General features: G+C 41.5%; 1 protein-coding gene across 1 annotated transcript; it reads left to right on the top strand.

The window, feature by feature from the left end:
- Positions 1 to 15164: 15164 nt before the first annotated feature.
- LOC124593998 (zinc finger MYM-type protein 1-like) lies at positions 15165 to 16178 on the top strand. Its single transcript, XM_047132350.1, has one exon. It carries the CDS (start codon positions 15165 to 15167, stop codon positions 16176 to 16178), a length of 1014 nt encoding a protein of 337 aa, XP_046988306.1.
- The last annotated feature ends 7075 nt before the right edge of the window (positions 16179 to 23253 follow it).

Genomic DNA, 23253 nt, shown 5'->3' with positions numbered 1-23253 from the left:
TGTATTGCCCTGAGCCTACATTCTCATAAATCTCCTATTCCTGGTCAGCAACTTCACCTAGGTCTCTCATTCTTTAATCAGTTGCAGGTGAAAAAACCTAAACAAATAGCTCTTCACATGACCTAGACACATTGAGCAGAGCAAGGAAAATGATATAAGGTACTTATCTTGGTTGCTGAAGTCTGTGATGCTGTTCATCATACATCTAATTTTGTTTCCAAATTTCAATTTTTGTAATGTTAGTTTGGCTCCAGCATTTTGATCCATGGTCCTGGTTCCTATTTATAGGTCCCCATGTTAATTTTATTGCTTTTTATGCTCAATGTACCTGATGCTAAAAACAGAATTAGCTCATTATTTTGTATTACCTCATATCCAAGCTGCCTGACCTTATTTAGATGTACTTTCTGCTCATAAAATTATTAGATGATACAAACATGCTGCACGTAAGTTTCATCAAAATCATTCGGTTCAGATGATTGGTGTGACACAGATACTTAATTTCTTCTTAGTCAATGTCCTGGTGACCTTGACAAGAAGATGATCAGCAGAATTACTGTCAGTATGCAATGTGACTTGGTCTACAGCTCATGGTCTTGCGGTAGCATTCTCAATTCCTGTGCACGGGGTCCTGGGTTCGATTCCCTGCAGGGTCAGGGATTTTTCCCTGCCTTGAGTTGACTGGGTGTTGTTGTGTCATCTTCATCTTCATCATTCATCCCCATTATGGTTGGAGGATGGCAGTGGCAAACCACCTCTGCTAGGACCTTGCCTCGTCAGCGGTGTGACTCTCTCGCGTCATTCCCTACTCTCCTCGGAGTATGGGACCTCATCACCATCATCAATGTGACTTGAAAAATAGGTGCACATTTATATGTTTCTAAGCCATTTCATTACTCAGAGCAACACAGGTAGTATGCTGCAAATAACATCTCAACAATGACCCTCAAACTCCCCAGCCCAAATCCTTATATAAACATTCAAACAATTACACCACTGTTGATTTTACAGTTTTTGATAATTACAACTGAAAAGCATTTCAACAAGTCAATTTGATGAACACACAGGAACGGTATAAACATTAATATTTGTTTTACACATACCAATTAACTGGAAAACAATGATAACACGTCGATTTACATCATATATGCAGAATAAAGAATGATTTTGACAATTTAATTAATTATACAATAACAAAAATAAGTATGGTGTTCTTACCAGGTTTTTGACATACATCTTAAAAGAGCTTTCACTTAATATTTACAGTAATGCTGTACTTTACGTAGCGAGTATCTTTTGACAATTTGTTTACATGTGTAGGTAGTGGGGAGTGTGCATGGTAATTATGATGCTAAATAATTACTCGCACTCCCATCACTTACTATGAATACTTTTACTCTTGCAGTGTACACACAATGCATGCAGCATAGAGTGTGTACTACAGAGAACTGATATGGCAAAGATACAGTTGTTCTTGCTGGGGTAGGGCAGCCATGTTATTGGGCATAGGGGGGGGGGGGGGGGGGGGGGTAAAGCCAGTGTACGTCCCCACACATGAGTTGGGTTTCACTATTTTATTAAACTCACAAAATGACTTCCAATATCAGTAAACTTGCTTATAAAGACAAATAATAGCAGTTCTTATAATATTTTGATCATTGCTCTATGTATATATTTTGACTGATTTTAAAAAAAGAGTAACATGGTATAATACAATTCCATTAATGTTAATTAAAACAGAATATGACAATTTCAGACATTCCTACCAATTGATGGGGTTTATGGGTCTGATATGTTAGTATCTTATAATTATTGATATATAATAGGATTGGTGCAAAAATCAGTGCTGTTAGATCATAGTAGGGCAGTGAATTTGTGAACTCTAGTTTGGTTTGCATTTTAGACACAAAGGGGCTATGTATTAGGTTAGTGAGGCCTATAGTCCAGAACAGAATGATGTCTTGGAAAAGACTAAGAGATTACTTTGTGAGATGGCATGTTGCATGTTGTTTGATTCTGGTCTGCTTAAGTAACATTGAATAGAGGCACACAATATAGCTGTATACACAAAGATCATGTTACTCACAGAGTGGTTAATGGTAAGATTCAACAAGAGATGTGGAAGTAGGTATCTCCTTTGAACCATTGAAAAGTGTTTAGTTGTCAAACCCTAATCAATGGACCACATAAAAATAGAAGACAGTGGGATTCAGTGACTAAGGAATTTGTTTTTATAGGTTATGATGAAGTGACTAAAGACTGCAGGATAATTGCTCCACAAAACCCCAAGAAAATTGTGAAAAGCAGAAATGTTGTTTTTCTGGAGAATGAGTGCAGGACTGATAGTACCAGGACACCAGCTGTAAGTGAAGATTACTGTGTATTCTGTCTAACTGAACAGCAGTGGGAGAGACAGTCCAGACAGTGATCAAGGTCCAACCTACATCCCAGATGCTCAGTCAGCCAGAAGGCCAACCAATGCACGCCACACCCAGGGAGTGTCGAGATTATGTCATCTATTAGGTAAGCGATTTTTCCAGTTTGACAGAAGATCCTATGAACTTCGAGGATGCCATGTTGAGGAGTTTAGATTAGATTACATTAGGTTTACTTTCATTCCAATTGATCCATAGTGAGGAGGTCCTCCAGGATGTAGAACATGTCAGAAAAACAACAATACATGACAAATATTTACAACTCAAACAAATAAGCTAATGTACCATTCCACAGGTCCCAAGTGGCATGGTCGTCATTTTTTAATGAACACTATATGAAGCCAGCCACGTTGGCCGAACAGTTCTAGGCGCTTCAGTCTGGAACCGCGTGCCTGCTACGGTCGCAGGTTCGAATCCTGCCTCGGGCATGGATGTGTGTGATGTCCTTAGGTTAGTTAGGTTTAAGTAGTTCTAAGTTCTAGGGGACTGATGACCACAGCAGTTAAGTCCCACAGTGCTCAGAGCCATTTTGAACCACACACACACACACTTATTTACAATGAACACATTACTGCACTGAAACTGTGCAGAAGTTATATATATATATTAAATCCTTGTGAAGATTATTTTTATTTCTAGTACTGATTCCATGAATTGAGCTGTTGGTTTGAAAAAGTGATATATTTTTAATGACAAATTTCATTAAGGAATAAATATACTGGGAAGCAGTAGTTAGTATCCCTAGTTCCATAAACAGGCTTCTGCAGGATGTTCTTGAAGATTAAACTATAAGAGAGAAAATAAATTGTTGCCAGAACAGTGATGTTTGGGAATTTGTGGGCTTACCAAAGACCAAAAACACTGCAGGTAACAGTTAGGTGTTTAAGCTGAATGCAGATTATGCATCACACTGTCATGAAGAACCTGTTGCAAAGGGATTTACTCAGAAGGTTATTCTACGTTATAATCAAAAACTTTTTCACTAGTTGTGATCAGTAGTATTCGGAGCTGTTAGTAATATATCTATAAATGTTGATTTTAATATTAATAATTTTCATATTAAAACTGCTTTTCTATATGGGAACTTGGAGGAAACAATTCTCATGAAGCAACCAGATGGTTCTGTATCAAAAGTTAATGACAATAAAGTCTATAAACAGTCCAAAGCCATTTATGGTTTAAAACAGTCAGCTAGACAGAGGAATGAAAAGCCAAATATTGTTTTGTAAATACTAATTAGATTTGTGTGCACATTAACAGGCCAAGTAAAAGTCTTGCAGTTATTGTTTTTTTTTATATTGATGTTTTATGTCTTTTTTAACAACAGTGTAGTGAAAGACAAGTTGTATTAGGAATTATCTGGGCATTTTGAAGCTAAAGATCTAGGGAAAGCAAAGCGCAGTCGAAGCATATGAATAGGCCTAACTAGACACTGGGAGAAAGATAATTTAAAATGTGACCAGAAGAGTTATATTGCAGGGGTGTATGTCTGATCGTGTTCTTGTATGTAATGAATCTAGTCCCATCAGAATTCCTGCTCAAGTAAAGAATTGTTCAATTCCATCTAAAATTTAATGAGATTAGAGTTTTTTTATGTAAATAATTTGTTATATATTATTATTTCTCAGTATTATCTGTAAAAATAACTGTCTCCTTTAAGTTTTTATTAATTTTACTCTTGACAATGAAACTGTTTTAAAAAATGCAATAAGTTTCTGTTATTCATTTTGTCAGAATTGGTAAGCTTCATTATTGACCATTTGGCATATTAATCTTCGTTTCAATTATTATTTTCAATGCATAAATTAAAACTGAAAAACAATTTCAACAACAAAAATTGACTTAATACTCATTTGATTTACCACCTGTTCTAGAAGGTACTGGAAGCTGGGTTCATAATATATATGCTATGTTTTGGTGCCGAGCACATCAGAATTGTATTGGAGTTCATCATGGTGGGACAAACATTTTTAGAGTTTGGTTTGGGCAGTTTTTCAGTGAAAGTCTTTGGTCGGTATGGGCAAGGTACATTTTCTATGTTTTGCTTTTGAAAAGTTGTACACAGTATTTGTGAAAATATGCACTGAAATGAGAAGATTAAAATAAACAGAAGTCAAGAACTGAAATGGCTAATTCTTCAGATACAGTTAACATACAATGCCCAAGATCTTATTTTACAGAATATTACATAACAGGAGAAGAGACACAGACACTGAAGCCATTTTGAAAAGATAAGTATTAATTCTTGCTGCAATGTACCTTTAATGTAGGACAGAAATGCTACCAAATAAGGAGTATTATGTAGTGATGTGATAATGAAGAATAATTGCAGAACATTAAAGGGTGAGTTCATTATATATAGGAACACCAATAGGCTAGATTAAAACTTAAGGGTATGCAGAGTGATAAGGTTCAAGTGCCGTGTCAGTATGTTGTGGAATGTTTGCTGTATATCAGCATTTACACAAGACTTGACATATCTTTATGCAGTAAGTACTTTAAGCCAGTACAATTGTAATTGTACTAATGTCTATTATGAGACGTAATAGACCACAATGGAAAGCAAATTGAACAGATTGTTGCCACAGTTCATAGTTCACTGTGTGCTAGCCATTGCTCACAGCCCTACAGTGTTATAAGAATGTAACAGATCCATTGTGGAATTACCTTACTACACTAATTATATCATATGCAATCATTCCAAGTTAGACAAAGCACAAAAGAATCATAATGTGATAAACATAAACAAAAATCTAGAGGAGAAATGTAATATACATACACAGGCACTTCACTATGTGTGAGCCACATGATCTTTTCGTTACCAGAGGTTTTACTAGGAAAGGGAATGTGGATATTTATGTAGCTAAATGCTTAATGTCCTTGTAATACACGTTCATAACAGCCTGTTAAAGAGATACATTGCGATACTCTGCATTCAGAGTGTAAATATGACGGTTTTACATACACAATAAAATTTTGATGTTAAAACGATCGCATTGATGCAAGATTATAAAATCATAATTCACTGATTCATTGAGCACACTGTTCAATAACACTTGCAAACATACAAAATTTACATGCCTTACATCTAAACAACATGATTTTTGGCTGGGACATCATCCCAGAAATAAATTAAAATGGTTTTGACCCCCTGTTCTGATCAAAGTTTTTGGGAGTTTTCTCTTGGTTGTAAGGCTTAAGCTGCAATTGGTAAGCCCTTCCCATTTATTGTCAATTGGGATCACCTATTGCTCCACTATCAGTTTGTCTGATAATCTGATAACTGGCTGATTAGAACTGTTGCCCATTAAGGGCTGGATCTCATATAGCCCACTCCATCCCTAGGAATGAAGAGTGAAAGGAGTAAAAGAAGGGAAAAAAAATCATGGAGTGCGAAGACCACTGTACTTTCTCCCTTGATATCCAAATGGGATTTCACCAGGTGTGGCATTCTGAACTGTTCTTCAAGCTACAGATCTATGCACTCCCAGTTAACTATGTCCACCTTATAGCACCCTTCCTTCAACGCCATCCTACACAATCAACCATGTCTGCTCCCACATCTTTCTCCACTCTGCATGTGTGTCTCAAGGCTCTGTTCTTTCACACCTCCTTTACTTCCTGTATAATACAGACATTCCAAAATCGCCACCCCCTCCACCCCCCAATGTACTTCCAGCAATATGCTGATGACACCACCTACATAGCCATTCATCACACCCTTCAACTCTCCCATGCCTCCTTCCAACGCCACCTGACTGTCCTAGTCAAACAGTGAAATAAGTGGAAACTACAAGCAAATTCACATAAAAGCCAAATCATCATCTTTCTTCACACCACTCTGCACTTCCATCACCCAGATTTCCATTTCTGCATCTAGAACCATCCTATCCCTCTGACTGACAAAGTAAAAGACTAACTCTGGACAAAAAATTAACATGGACTGCACATCCCCTTACCATCCAACACAACGCCCAATCCTGGCTACATCTACACTACATGGATATTCTGCTTGTCGCACTTAAGAGCCTGCCAGAGGGTTCATCAAAGCAACTTCACAATAATGCTCTTATTATTATTATGATCATTTCTTGTTATGCAGGCTGGCGTCATCAAAATATTTTCGCATTTGGAGGTGAAAGTTAGTGATTGAAATTTCTGAGAAATTTTCACTGAAAAAAAAAAAAAAAAAAAAACCCTTGTATTATGATGTCCACCCCAAATTCTGTATCATGTCAGTGACACCTTTACTGTTTCGCGATAATACAAAACGCGCGCTGCTATTCTGAGACCACACAACTGTACCCCAAAAGAGGACAGATAAGTGTAGTGTAAGCAGTCTCTTTGGTAGATCTGTTACATTTTCTAAGTATTCTACCAATAAAGATGCAGTCTTTAGTTTGCCTTCACCTCAACATTTTCTATGTCTTCTTCCCAATTAAAGTTGTTTGGAAAAGTAATTCCTAGGTATTTAGTTGAATTTATCGTGTAACTGAAGTTTAACAGATTCCTTTTAGCACTCATGTGGATGATCACACACTTTTCATTATTTACAGTCAATTGCCGACATTCACACCATACAGATATCTTTTCTAAGTAGTGTTCCGATTTGTTTTGATCTTGTGGTGACATTACTGGACGGACAAACAACACCATCACCTGCAAACAACCTAAGACGGCTGCTCAGTTGTCTCCTAAATCATTTATATAGGTAAGGAACAGCAGAAGGCCTATAACACTTCTGTTTTACTCGATGACTATCCGTCAATTACTACGAACTGTAACCTAGGTGAAGGAATTTCGGGAGATTCTGTTTTGGCAGCATTGTCGTCGATAGTATTTCCATTGCTATCGTGCAGAGTGGGCATGATTCTGCCTTTCAGCTAGCACACTTGACATACGACCAGAATCTCTTTGAGTTTTCTGCCATGTGTCGAGACAAAGTTTCGTTGTGAAAATTGTTGCAAATATCTCGCACTGAAGTCCGTGCTAGATTTCGAGCTCCTGTAAGAGATCGCCAGTCTTGGAGATTTTGCGTTCGTTTTGGTATGTTTTTTTCGTTGTTTCTGCAACAGTGTTCTGACCCGTTTTGTGCATCATGTGAGATCAGTTCCGTCGTTTATTAATTGATTTAACATAAATCTCTCAATTTCCGTCGTTCTGTTTCTTTGAATTCAAGCCACATCTAGTCTACACTTACACTGTTAATTTGCAAGAAGCGGGGATTGTCTCTCACGAAGGCGTCAAGTGAATTTTTATCTGCTTTTTTCGAGTAGGTATAATTTTCGTATATCTTTGTAGATTTGGGCATTACAGTATTCAACCTCGCTACGGAAATCCTGTTTACAATACTTGTTTCCCTTTCGATGCTTGTTACCAGCTCAGGATTACTTGTTGCTAAGAGGTCACGTGTGTTTTCACAACCGTTTACTATTCAGGTGGGCTCATGAACTAGCTGTTCGAAATAATTTGTTTAGCAAACTTTTAGATGATGTTTTATGCGTACTTCCGGATTTAAACATGTATTTTCGCCAACATATAGACGCACCATGGCACAGCCTTCCTACAGCAGACCTTGTCATAAGCTATCTGTGCCCAAATCTCTACTAAAGCAATAAATCCTCCTCACCCAATTCTTCCACCAAAGCCTTATTCCAACTACGTGAATCCTGTCGTTTATATAATTCTTTCCTAGAGACTCATGATTGGTATATAATCACACACCACTGACAAATACAACTACATATCAGAAATTTACTCAATGGCAAAAACACGCGAGGACTGGCACAAGACATGTATCAGACTCAATGTTACATTCCCAGTTAACTCCTCGAAGCACTGAAAAGCTTTCCACCAGCTTATTGATACCTATCCCATCCCTCACAACCCAATCCTTCACAACAACCTTCTCTTACCTGACGACCTGAGCAAAGCTATTCACCTAACATCATATTTCTCTGATATCTTCTCCATCCCTGAAGATCTTCACTTTGACCCCTCCCATTTCCCTACTGTCCAGAAGCACACAGACTGCTTTGTCCCATCCCTGGTTCCCAGCTTCCATTACTTGAACAACATAGCAGAAAGGGAATTAAACATTCCAATCACAGCACATAACATAAAACAAGTACTTCACAGAAATTGTTACATGTTCCCTGGTCATGACTGTATTACCAATCAACACCTCAAAGAGTGTGCTCTTTCCTTTCTCGTCACCCTTGAAACCCTGTATACCACTATCTTCTCTACAAGATCTATCCTGGCTTGTGGGAAACCTCCAGAATCCTACTGACTTGCGGAAAACCTCCTCAATCCTACTTTCCTGAAAGCAAACATACTGTCCACTCCCGACTTATGCTCATCCAATCAACTATGCCTACCTTATTGCATCCTTTCTCTCCAGTCGCCCATCCTACATCATTGTTAACAACACCAAGTCCTGTACCTTCCCTCCCGCTGCAGGAGTGCCACAAGGTTCTATTATCTCCCCTCTCCTTTATGCCCACGCCACCTTCTCCTATCCACCTCCTTCAGTATGATAATGAGACCGCTTTCCTCACCATCTCTCATACACTTCAGAAATGCCAATGATCCCTCCAATTCCAACCCAATCAATTTAGCCTCTGGTATAACCAAAGTCTCCTTAAGATTAACCCCTCCAAAATCTAGGCATTAATTATAGGATGCACCATCTGCACCTTCCATCTCAACAACTTCTACACACCATTTATGATTGTCTCTTCCCGCTAACTAATACACTAAAATACCTTGGAGTAACCTTTAACTGGCAACTAACATAAAACCTCACCTATTAACCATTCAACAGAAAGCCCACAATAGAATAAAACTACTAACAGGCCGAACTTGGGGACTCCACCTCTCCTTTGTCCATCATATGTATAAATCCCTGATCCACCCCATATTTTGTTATGTGAGTGTTGCACGGATTTCCGCCTCTCCCAAGTTCTATAAGTTTCTCCAGATCTTTCAAAGCTATGCACTCTGCGTCCCTTGCTGCATTTTGTTACCTTCACCCACCAGGATTCTTCACCAGCTCAACAAACTCCCACTGCTCACTCACAGTGAATATCTCTCAACAGTCGACACCATCCAGAAACTCAACTTCAGTAATTCTGTTGTTTCCCCTCTACTTTCTAATCCTTATAAGCAGCTGCACCTTTACCAACGCATTCCACAACCGATACCCCTACACACCCTCCACCCAGGGGTGGTGGCAAGGGGGAGGGGGCTATGGCAGCTATAGCCCCCCCCCCTAATGGAGTACCATTTTATACTGGATGAAATGAGTTCAGAAATCAGCGAATATATTACTTCAACAGATTCAATCTTTTTTTTATAATTATATAGCAATATGGGTTGCAATGTATTTCAAACATGTAAATGAAGAATAAGAGCGGCAAACAGCTTACTATCTAAACCAATATATATCATTTAACTTAAAATGGGCGTCTTATTATTTATTAATATACACTGGATGTATATTAATGTACCACTTACAATAGTCAAGAAAGCTAAATATGCCGGGTATGCCTAACAACTCTTAAATTGCTAATCCCAGACGAAAACTTCGGAATTGCCAGACATCTGGGTCAAATCGTATTATTTTTCCTGGCAAATACATTCTGTAAACGCATTGCAGTTCTGGCAACGCCAGTGGGCGTGCGCTACCTGCCGACCAGTAGATATAAACTACACATGCGAGTTACAGGAATTTGTGAAAGCGCATTATAGAGATGTTCATGTTGACACATAGTGCGTGTTGGTAGTAAGGAATATGAACGTAAATTAAATCCGTTTTAATACTGCTCAATGAGTAGAAGGCATATGATATTTAAATTATTCAGTTGTCTGGCGAGCGGGGCGACGTCGCGGTGTATACGATCGCCGATTGTTGGCGGCTTCTCATTATCTCAATGAAGAAGTAAGGAAAATATAGGGTGTTGCAAAACGATCTTTACAACTTTGATCATAGATATTTCAGTAACTTGTTAAAAAGTGATGGTTCATTTATATATACATAAATTTACAGGGCAGCATCTGTTGTTAAATTTTATAAAACAACCAAAAATTGATATGATAACCGAAACGTTCAAAAGAGAATGTAAATAAAACAACTCAAACCCGGAAACTGAGTATAAAATTCATATAACAGCTACAACCGAGTGAAGAAACCGACTGGACGATAAAACAAATGACTGACCAATCGATTGTTAAAAACAGTCGGTTGTCCTTCCAATTCTTCCACGTGCTGTCAGCGAACACTTGTTTGCCGAGTATGATTATTGATATTACTGAGGTGTGTAACTGACTAGTGCGACCGAAAAATGGGTCGTGAAGTGTCAATTCTTTATCTGAAATAATAGTGTATTAGGGATTGGAGGGAGTGATTAAAGACGATGCTGCAATGAATCGCAAACTAACGGATTATTTTGGAAAACCTGAGTGTAGGGCCAAAAACTTTCGTAAGCAATCTTAAGCTTGCACTACAGGATTGGAACTGTCACAGGCTTGTGCATATAGAGTCTACAATTTCGATAACACAAAACAATTGGTAAGGGCCATATCTCCTTAATTTTAAATAATACTTCCTTCATGTTACTGAGTTTTTTACTAGTAGTTATTAGTTTAATTAAGTAAGATTAGGGCCATTATGTTTAATCGATAACTAGTGGTAAGAATACGCCTGGTTGAAAACATAGAAAGTGAGGTCAATTTTTAAAGACGCCATTCGTCTATAAGGAGGTAAAATATTTTCTGCACAAACCAGCATTATTTAATTAATTTGTACTGAAAAATAACACTATATTGATGTATTTTTTTTACTAAATCTGGCCATACGAATTTTTGATATTAATAATATCGACAAAATTTGTAAGATGTGAGATGGCGGTTGCTTATTCTATGACTGAGGTTAGGACACAACTGTGTATGCTGTAATGACATTTGTTTAATGTTGCAAACTTTTCACAGATATATGCGCTTTTACACAGTTTACAATGTGACAATGTCATGACAGTTGTGAAAATGGCACATTTTGACCTCTGAAATTTAACTAGTCCGAAACACAACAATATTAAATTTTAACTAGAAGTTTCTTTACAAAATTATTCTTACAATTACGTTATGATGTTGGTTAGTACTACGATAAATCATCCGATCCGGTTCAAAGTTCGGTACTATTTAGGATGACAATTAAGTCTACAGAGGATGGTTAGTTTTGTGACAAGTTGAGCAAAAGATTACCCAAGGTCGTTCGAGTTTACAGTGAACACAAGCTGGTGAACCAACAAGTTTATGCCTCTGCAACGTGGCATTTACCTTAGCTGTGATGAGCTATCATATACATGACCACTCTCTTTCTCTGAAATTCCTATAAAAAATTTTTAAATTGACCACAACCATAGATGGAAGCATAACAGACCAAAAACACTACTGGCTAGGAACTAAACATCTATGGTCCATAGAACGCTAACACGACAGTACTGGCGAGCCCCTGCAACACAGTTATTACTGGCAACCCCAGATGTTTGACCAGCCGAAAAACAGGCAACCGCAGGGAAACCGTACTGTACACAGTACGCAAACCAACCACACACACCCCCTACACCGTCTGTGAGCCGATCTATGACCGATCGCCCACTAATGTACAACGACCTTGAACTGTTGCAGGGACGCAGCAACTGCAGTAAGCACCGCAACGAGCTCCAACAACGACAAAGGTAACGATGCACGATACCTCGCACTAACATAACCACACCTTGCATGCACTGTCGCAGATAGCAAGCCGCTACTGCCCTTACTACCCGTCCTACTGTCGCGGAGGTTTTTATCCCTTGGCGCTTGCTTTGGCACTTTTTTTCCTCTGCTCTTACAACCGCTACCCTTCGATCGCTTTCGTCCACTTTCTACCTCCTGATGGACCATGTTAATGAGTAATCTTACCCAGACGCATGGACAACATCACAGCCCTCATCCTGTGACTCCTGATTCAAAAATTAACATGTTATACGGAGGTGACAGTAGAACTTTTGGTTTGGTCACCACGTTGGTGTGGGCGTGGAGGGGCCTCATCCTATATGAAAAAAATGCTGAATTTTCCAGCAGAAACTCTCCCTATGTTTCTCATTATGTGAGAAAACAAGTAATCATCCCTAGTCTTGGAATATGACGATATACACGCTAATGGCTGGAGCAGCGTGCATATTATAATGACCTCTCAGTTCTCTCAAGAACAATTAACTAACTGGGTGGTTCGTTTCTCCGCTGTTGGAGCTAAACGACGCTACAGCTAATTTCTAGCTGGACGTCATCCACTGTGAACGCAGTGTTCACACAAATTTCTCCTCTACAACGTATAGAGCATTAGGCGCCCCATTCTGCACTTGACGCTTGTTCAGAGAAGAGTCCTCGAAAATTTCCATCTTGTCTTTCTTGTAGCCGAACTGTCTCCCCACCTGGGTTCTTTCGTTCTCTGTGTCATGGCTCTTTTCGACCAATAGGTTCTGGGTCACCTGGTCGGTTAGTCGTTGACTCCTGCCTTGGGACGCGCCCAAAGTGCTTTCCATGGTACCCCCTGTGGTCTGGCCTTCGCCTCTACTGTCAATTGCTTCCAAATCAAAACGTTTCCTCTCGCTGCTTGTCTAACCTTCTGCTCATAGACTTGCATTATATGATCGGTGTGTTAATACCATTGATTGAGTGTCATCTCTTTTGCGTTACGTACTTACAGGCAAATTTGCTCATTACCACCAAATTAAGTTAGGTGTCATATTCACCTTCCTGTTACAATTTATAAAGCTCTTATGTAAGGCGCGAAATTGACCTTCATTTATTCTGTCACCTTACATATTATTCAAAGCTTTCTTTCTCAACAATATCTACCAACTTTCAGTAATAGTCTATAAACATGTGAGAGCATTTCAGAAGTTTCTAAAAGCTTTTCAGACTACTAGAAGAAAGCATTTAGGCCTGCAGTAAGTAATGTGATGCAGAATCTTTCCTGGTTTTGCTGTTATTAATCTGACTGCGACCGACTGGTGGCACAGGGCGGAACCAACCAACGACCTTCACTGACATAGATCGCTAATGTCATGTTAAATTTTGAAGCCTTTGTGTAGGAACATTTGCAAACAAAACTTCCAGGCAAAGGCCACTAAATTAAGAAAAACTTAGATTTTATGTATCTTTGGACTCATAAATACTGTTAATGGACCGGTTTCAGAAACAAATAAGAGATACAGTGTGTAAACTGTATCTTGACAGTCCTGAATTGGTAGAAGGTGGGTGATGGCAGTCACTTGATCCGGGCTGCCGGTAACATTAGGTAGCTGAAACACTGTCTGAAGTAGCCATTGTTGTCTACTTTCTTACTCTTTACTGCTTCACTGTTCTGAGTCTTTTTTCCTTGTCATTACTGAAGGGAACTGCTGCCGTTAGTACCTTCATTAAGCATGTCAATACATAAGACATTTCAATACTGTTTACCGAGGGCGCCCATACGAATGTTTGTAGGGGTAGGAGGCAAGACCGAGGGATATGGGGTAATGCTAATGTTTTGGAAGACAAATGGTGACTTTTTAGTGGTCATAATAAATTAAAATTATTTATATGTGTAAATAACTGTATATACTTTTGTGTTGAGCCACTTGTACGTAATACTGACATTTAAAGCTTATTTAATTCACAGGAAGGAAGACCAGAAAGGACTGAAACATATTATGACCCATATGATATAGGAAGAGCTCTTATAGGCGCATTACATGATGATGAGAAGCTTAAGTTTTTAAAGAATACTTGGAAGCCTCTTGCAAACTTTTATTTTCCTACTCAATTAGAAGGGAAGGAAAACCGAAGAATGGATGAGCCAGGACAACTCGCTTTCATACAGTAAAATGTTACGTGGTGGATTTTGTACTGCATGTGTTCTGTTTTCTCCTTCAGGTGCCGGAATCGGCTCCCCGGTACTTATTACAGCTATCCATTATTCTAAATAACTGGCTTGGTAAAAAACATAAATAACTTGGAAGTGTCGTTTTTAATTGTAAAAACTTCAGATACAAAAACCTAATTATTCAAATAGTTTTCAGGCTTGGTTTTTCAGCAAAAATTTCTATGTTGCTAACATTTCGAGTGCTTACGAGGTTTGGTGTTTGCACTAGTTTTTCTTTGCTTAATTCTTTACCTAAGACATTTTTATATTATTTATTGAGGCGTTGAAAACACTACCAAAAACTCTACGGAAGATCTTCGTCATCATGAAACCACAAAATATCACAAATTTTCCATGGAGAAGACTATAGAGTTCACCAAGTCTATGGAATCAAGCAAAAAAAGTATTGCCATTGTCCTCGATACCAAGAAATCTTCAGTTATTGAAGAAAACCGGAAACACTTGAGGCCTATTACAAAGACTATAGTCCTGTGTGCTAGAAATAACCTACCTTACGAGGACATCGTGATCATGGTTTAATTCCTCAGTTAAATGAAGAAAAAACTGATGGTCTTCTAGAGGGAAAATATGGAGTGTTTCAGAGTCTTTTGGCTTTTCGTGTGGAAGCTGGAGATGAAGATTTAAAACACCATTTCAGTACATGTGGCCGAAACGGTTCTATGATAAGTAACACAGCCCTAAACGAAGTCATACATTGCATTGGTGACGCTATTCGCTCCTCAATATCGAGGGATGTGAAAAAGACAAAAGTTTTTAGCATGATATGTGATGAAACAGCTGATGTCACCATTAAGGAACGGATGACATTTTGTATTAGGTACATTGAAATAGAGGGCTTTGTTACCAAAGAAGACTTTCTGGTTTTTACTGAGCTTAAATCAAATACTGGCACTTCAGTTGCAGAAGCCATCGATGAAGAACTCAAGACACTGGGGCTGAACTATCAATATCTTTGTGGACAGGGCTATGATGGCGGCTCAAACATGGCTGGGAGATTTAAAGGAGTTCAAGCTCTTATTTTAGGTAAACAACCGTTGTCAATTTATATCCACTGTTTTAGCCACTCTTTGAACTTGTGTGTTTCTAAGTCTTGTGATACTCCAATAACCAGAAATATGGTGGGAGTTGTACGATCAGTTTCAACATTCTTGACTGCCTCTGCAAACAGAAACAGTTCCATAGAGGAAGCTATATCACGACTACCGTTCACAGAGTCAAAGAAAACAAAGTTGAAGGCAATGTGGCCAACAAGATGGGTGGAAAGACACGATACCCTTATTACTTTCAAGGAGTTATTGGTCCCGATAGTGACCTTGCTTGACGAACTTTCAAGTAGTCATGAAACCAATGCAGAAACGGCTAGTAAACCTTGTATGTTTAGTTCTGCTGTCCGAAGAGGAGACTTCGTAGTAGCTTTAGCAACTGCAGCAAATTGCTTCTCTTTAACTCTAACACTAAGCGAACAGCCCCAAAGTCCTAATATGGATTTAACAGCTGCCTTAAATCATGTCAATGTTGTGCTTGAGGTGTTCAACAATATAAGGACGGATTCGGAAATAGAATTCGGAAGTATTTTTGAAGACGCTGTTAAACTGGCAGAAAATATTGGAAGTGTAATAGCAATGCCAACAACTATTTCAACACAAACCAAAAGAGACAACGTTCCTGCTTCAAACGCCGAGGAATACTTCAGGCGAACAGTATTTTTACCTGTTGTGGATCGTTTTATTGCCGAACTAGAAACAAGATTTTCGCACCATATTGCCACTTGAAGGTCTTATTCCTGCATACTGTTTAAAATACAGCGAGGATGATTGATCCAAGCATTCGAGAAATACGAACAGTTTTTGGAGAGTTCTTCGCTTTTAATGAAAGGAGAGCTGAAACTCTGGAAGAAAAAGTGGGTTAATGAAAGTAAAAGACCTGAAACAGTAACGGAAGCATTTAAGGACTGTGACAAGCAGTTTTTCCCAAATGTACATCTTTTACCTCAAATATTTTGGACTATTCCTGTCGCCACAAGCACTCCTGAACGATCAATCTTTACTTTGAGACGAATAAAGACTTATTTGCCTAACACAATGGGGCACGTGAGACTAAATGGATTGGCTCTTGCAAATATCTACACTACTGGCCATTAAAATTGCTACACCACGAAGATGACGTGCTACAGACGTGAAATTTAACCGATAGGAAGAAGATGCTCTGATATGAAAATGATTAGCTTTTCAGAGCATTCACACAAGATTGGCGCCGGTGGCGACATCTACAACGCGCTGACATGAGGAAAGTTTCCAACCGATTTCTCATACACAAACAGCAGTTGACCGGCGTTGCCTGGTGATGCCTCGTGCAAGGAGAAGAAATGCGTACCATCATGTTTCCGACTTTGATAAAGGTCGGATTGTAGCCTATCGCGATTGCGGTTTATCGTATCGTGACATTGCTCCTCGCGTTGGTCGAGATCCAATGACTGTTAGCAGAATATGGAATCGGTGGGTTCAGGAGGGTAATACGGAACGCTGTACTGGATCCCAACGGCCTAGCAGTCGAGATGACATGCATCTTATCCGCATGGCTGTAACGGATCGTGCAGCCACGTCTCGATCCCTGAGTCAACAGACGGGGACGTTTGCAAGACAACAACCATCTGCACGAACAGTTCGACGACGTTTGCAGCAGCATGGACTGTCAGCTCGGAGACCATGCCTGCGGTTACTCTTGACGCTGCATCACAGACAGGAGCGCCTGCGAGGTGTACTCAACGACAAACCTGGGTGCACGAATGGCAAAACGTCATTTTTTCGGATGAATCCATGTTCTGTTTACAGCATCATGATGGTCACATCCGTGTTTGGTGACATCGTGGTGAACACACATTGGAAGAGTGTATTGATCATCGCCATACTGGCGTATCACCTGGCGTGATGGTATGGGGTGCCATTGGTTACACGTCTCGGTCACCTCTTGTTCGCATTGACGGCACTTTGAACAGTGGACGTTACATTTCAGATGTGTTACCATCCATGGCTCTACCCTTCATTCGATCTCTGCGAAAACCTACATTTCAGCAGGATAATGCACGACCGCATGTTGCATGTCCTATACGGGCCTTGATGGATACAGAAAATGTTCGACTGCTCCCCTGGCCAGCACATTCTCCAGATCTCTCACCAATTGAAAACGTCTAGTCAATGGTGGCTGAGCAACTGGCTCGTCACAATACGCCAGTCACTACTCTTGATGAACTGTGGTATCGTGTTGAAACTGCATGGTCAGCTGTACCTGTACACGCCATCCAAGCTCTGTTTGACTCAATGCCCAGGCATATCAAAGCCGTTATCACAGCCAGAGGTGGTTGTTCTGGGTACTGATTTCTCAGGATCTATGCACCCAAATTGCGTGAAAATGTAATCACATGTCAGTTCTAGTATAATATATTTGTCCAATGAATACCTGTTTATCATCTGCATTTCTTCTCGGTATAACAATTTTAATGGCTAGTAGTGTATAAAGAAAGAGATATGGACATTGAAAATATCATTGACATATTCAGTAAAAAGAAACAGGGGCGAATGAACATGACAAATTGGGCAGAAGACGGAAACATACAGTGAATTTTGTTACAGAATTTTTTTATATTCATGTCGAGTTCAAGTTGATACGTTCATGTCACCTTCTGTATCCAGAAAATTAATGAAAACTTATTTATTGTAAGTTGACCTTTTTCATGGTTTATGTAATTTATAAAATCTCCCATGCGAAAATAAGTTTCTTTTACCCTGAACTCCAAAACAGTTACCAAAAACTACTTTAAGAAACACCAAGTTGAACAATTCGTCGGCAGAGGACCCCAACTCTCCTTTTGTTAAGCGATATTTCACTCCCCCAAACCCCCGCTCCCCCAATTAGCCCCTCCCCTTGACCGACTTATAGAACTGCCGCTGCCTTCACCTAGTCTCACAAAGAAATTTCAGCGGTCTCCCCCTCCCAGATCATGAACTCCACCTTGACATTTACCCGTCCTTCCAGCTATACGTCCACCCCTTCTATTCCATCTCAACACGGCTTCCTCTCCCTCCCTTCCCCTCCCCACATTGCTTCCCCCTTATTCTCCCCCATCTGCCTTTCTTTCTCCACCCCCTCTTATCCCAACCACTATAGTGTCACTAATTCCCCCCCTCTACTCCACACCTTCTTCTGTCCAGCAGCAGCTTCTACCCAATGGCTGCTATGCTCCAGCCCTCTGCCCCTATACCACCACATTCCCATTTTCCTCATCTGTCAACATTTTCCTCCTCAAAAACAGCCTCCCTATCCCTGGGCAGGTCCTTCCATTTCGTAATGACAAAAATGAGCTTCTTTCAGGTATCAGTGTTTCAGCATCAGGTTACAAGTTTTTAAATGTTCACTTACTGTGTTTTGTTTTATCTTTTATTATTACTGTTTTTAAATGCCAGTGCTTGATGTCATATCTCTCATACAGCTAAAAGCTTCCAATTTATTTTTCCCTCAAAAACATTTTAAATTCAGTGTAAATATTTCCCCTGTTTGTTTCTTATTTATTTTTCCTTTAATTAAAATTTTACCATCAATTGGCTGAACAATGTCTTGCCTGTACTACTGACAGGACATCCCCCCCCCCCCCCCCCAGCCGATATGGGGCATGGGGATTTCGACATATCAGCAGTATACAGGAGATAAAGGACACGAGAGGAGAGAGGACAGAGTGGGGTAGAAGGTATGGGAATTGGTATTGTAACAAAGGATGGGCTATAAGATAGGAAGGATGCAATACCACAGATATAGGTAACTGGAAGTTTATATGTCTGGAGTTTGAAAAGGAGACCAGAATGCCATACACAGTCATAGGCTTTCTCTGGGTTGAAGGAGACAAAAATAGCAGATTTACAGGAGTTGAGTTGGTCGGATAAGAAGTGGTTCTGGTGCAGAAGCAGATCATCAGAGGAGAAATTGGGATGGAAGTCACACAGGTTAATTGGAATAAGGTAGTGTTGGTTCAGATGTTGAGGGATGCATTAGGAGAGGATGCATTTGAAGACCTTGGTAAACACTGAGGTCAGGCAGATGGGGTGATGAAAGGAAGCATCAATGGTGGATTTGTGTGGTTTGAGAAAAAGTAGAATTTTGGAGGTTTTCCGAATCTCAGGATAGTAACATGTGGAGAGGATATTTGTATAAAGGGTCGTGAGGCAGACTGAAAAGGGGAGGGGGGGGGATCCTTTAAGGTGATGATATGTGATATAGTCATGACCAGGGGATCTGCTGCATTTTCTGTGGAGTATGTTTTTTCAATATGCTGTGAATGTTATATTTAATTCTGCATATGATGTACTGCACAAGCACAGTGAGTTGGGGGCAAGGGGTGGGACAGCAGTGTTAGTACGTTCATGGCTTGTAGGGAACAGGGACTAATCAAATGGAGGGACATCAGGGATGGAGAACACGTTGGAGGGATAGAATGCAAAGTGGTCAGTGTTGCTCATGCTACAGGTAACGGATGGTTGTTGTGGAGAAGCAGGTAGTGAGCTATAGGGTTATTAAGTTTCCTTTAATTTACGTCTATGGTCACAATCTTTTCTATTTAACAGATTACCGGTTTCGGTCTTTAATGACTATCATCAGATCTGCAGCAAAAATGGGAGAAATATAAATACACTCGCAAACTGTATACAGCTTAAGAACAATACATAGAGCCTGTTGAAAAGTATTACTGACAAAATTTACAGTTGTGCGCTTTAAATGTGAAGAGGCATACCTGTCTCATAAAAACAAAGTCCAAATGCACTGCAGCCATAGTGGCATAGTCAACTGTTAAATGCGGAATCAGCACCAGCATCGTCAAATACATATAAATCGCATCACATGCACGAGTCATGTTGTCAGTAAAACTACTGTTTAAAACAAGCTGCCATACAGTAGCCTGAAGATGTTTGTGTAGTAAGTTGACCAGATGTCGCTAATGTCAGCATACACTAGTTTTCAATAATTAATTGAAACAGCGAAAATGAAAGGGGGATACAACAGTTAAAGTCTGTAATAAGCTTATAAAGTATAAAAAGTGTTACAGTAGTAAAAAGCAATAAAAAGAAGAACACGACAAAAGTAATATTGTTTAAAAGACGAAGAATTAAAAAACAGTGGTTGACATGTGCTCTAGTGCCAATATTCTAGACAATAACATAAATATTGAACACCCAACACAAAACAAATCGCTAAAGGAGCCACAAATGAAAGGAAATATAGTTCTGCACATAATCAGCGCCCTCTGTTAGCAATAACTCTAGAATACCGCACAGGCGGGAAGTAGTTGGAGGAAGGTGACCAGCAGAGGGCCCCTCGTACCCTGCAATACTTCGTTGCAAGCAAAGAATGATAAAATTCCATAACAGTGGATGATCTACATTATCTGATTAATGCGGTCTATGAAATGAATAAAGAAGGAACAAGAACCTACTAGAGTCATGCATAAAATGTATGAAAACGAAGTAAATACGTAATATACTCAATACTAGAAGAACTTGCGAACACACTATATGTAACAGAGGCGTGGAGTGATTAGGAATCTCCGACAGTAATTTGAAAGGATATCGTCCTTCGATTGTGCCATTCCAGCACTAACCGAAGCGCTAGGTTTGCAGGTGCCAGCCAGCCAGCCAGCCAGCCAGCCGAGCAGGAGCAGCAGCAGCAGCAACAGCAGCGACCCCGGCCCCGTCCGCGGCAGCAGCAGCTGCGGCGTTCCTGCCAGCCTTCGCCAGCGCCAGCGCCAGCAGCGTGGGAGTCTGGTCCTCGTCTTCATCCGTCTTCATCCATCTCCGGATTTTTCCTCTCCTTTTCGTCCTGTGCTGTTTTAGTTCATCCCTGTCATCATGTCAGCCCCCACCACCACTGCCATTACTACCACCACTGCCATAGTGTATACTTCGCCCTCCGCCATCACCATCACCATTACATGGTGTGCCCAGTCACCCCCCCTCTTTCCATCCCTCCGCTTCTAACTCTCCCTTCGCCCTCACTCTTTGTCGCACCCTCCCCAGCTTCTTCCTCCCGCTCCTCTCCCTCTGATCCTTTCCCCATACTCCCCCAGCCTGTCACTGCAGCTCCAGCTAGTGTGGTGGCCCGTCGGGCCACTGCCCATGTCCAGCTCTCCCCATCGCTTTCGCCACCACCGCCGCCACCACCACCACCACCACCACCATCATCACCGTCGCCGTCGCCGTCGCCTTCACCATCACCATCTCCGGCGCCGACTACTGCGTCCATGCAGGGACCTGCCACTTCCCGCCACCTCCCTATAGCTCCCATCCCTCATGTCACCACCCACCCTTCTGCCGCCGTTAAACGCCCTCGTGTCACCACTGCCTCCTCCGCACCCAAAAAGGCCCCACCCCGTCCTCCTCCGCCCCCCCCAGGATGCCATGGATGTCTCCCCACCTGGTCCTGTTCCCACCGCCTCCTCCTCCTCCTCCTCCTCCTCACTCCCTCTTTATACAAATACCTCCTCTCCCATCCCAAACCTTCCCTTCTCGAGGCCCAGAACCTCTCCCTCCTCCACTGCCAACACTTCCCTGGTGCCCCCATCTCACTCCTCACTCCCAGACGGGATTCAGTTCTCATCTCCTCCCCCAGGCCCACCCTCCATACTGACATCCTCTCCCTCCTCCCCATCACCCGCTTTGGCCCCAACGCCTCCCTCACCCCTGCTCCTTCTCCATCTCCTACCTGCCAACTCCAACCCCCACGTCGCCTGCCGATCACCCACCTGTGATCACTCGGCTTAGTCCAACGATCATGGGGGAGGAGGTGTTGGCGGAGCTCAAGGCGCATCCCTCGCTGGAGGTGTGGACAGTCCACCGCATTTTTAACTCGGCCAGCCCCACCCACCTTATGCAGGTTTTCTCCGAGGACGCCCCCTCCATTGACCATCTCCTGAAGGAGGGTGCCCTCCTCTTCAACCAACGATATAAGGTCGACCCCTCCCGTTCCCCTCCTGAATCTCTTCGCTACCAGAGGTGTCTGCACTACAACATGCACCCAGCAGCTGAGTGCCACGAGGCCCCCACCTGCCTGCACTGTAGGCAAGCGCACTTCCTCTGGCAGTGCCCTAACCTTCAATACCCTCCCTCCTGTAATACCTGCAATCTCCCCCATCCCACCTACTCCCAAAAGTGTAAAGCCCGACCCCTCCAACCACTCCTGAACTCACCGTCCCTGTCTGTCCTCTGGACGCCCCCACCCCTCCTGGCAATTCCTTTCGTCCCCCCCCCCGCTGAGGACATCATCAGGTTCCTCACCATTGTCCTGCAAAACGTCCACCCTTTCCAGCGCCCTCACACCCTCCGACAGGTCTCCCTCGCCGCCCGTTCCATCTTCCACCTAAAAATGTATGCCACCTACTCCCACAACCAGGCCCATTTCACCTTCTCCCGTCTCGACACTCTTCTCTAAGTCCCTGTCATGGCGCGACAGCACCGCATCCTGTTCAGCAACATCCGTTCCCTTCCTGCCAACAAGAACCGCTTCATGCACACCCTTGCAACCCACCGTGTGGATGCCTTCCTCCTCAATGAAACCTTCCTCCAACCCCACCACACCATCCACACTTCGCCCTACCTTCTCCACCGCTCCGATAATCCCCTCCCGATTGCGCGTGGCGGAGTTGCCATTGGTCACCACTGCCAGATCCCAGTTCGGCTCCAACCTCTCCTTCCCAACCCCACCGAACATCTGATCCTTAGTCTCTTCTTCCCCGGCCTTACCGTCACCTGCGCCACCATCTATGTCCGCCCCAACGCCCCTATTTCTTTCGACTTCCTCTTCCACACT

Source organism: Schistocerca americana, chromosome 2 (assembly GCF_021461395.2).
Source record: "Schistocerca americana isolate TAMUIC-IGC-003095 chromosome 2, iqSchAmer2.1, whole genome shotgun sequence".
NCBI classification, from domain to species: domain Eukaryota; kingdom Metazoa; phylum Arthropoda; class Insecta; order Orthoptera; family Acrididae; genus Schistocerca; species Schistocerca americana.
This window is presented reverse-complemented; position numbering and strand designations above follow the sequence as displayed.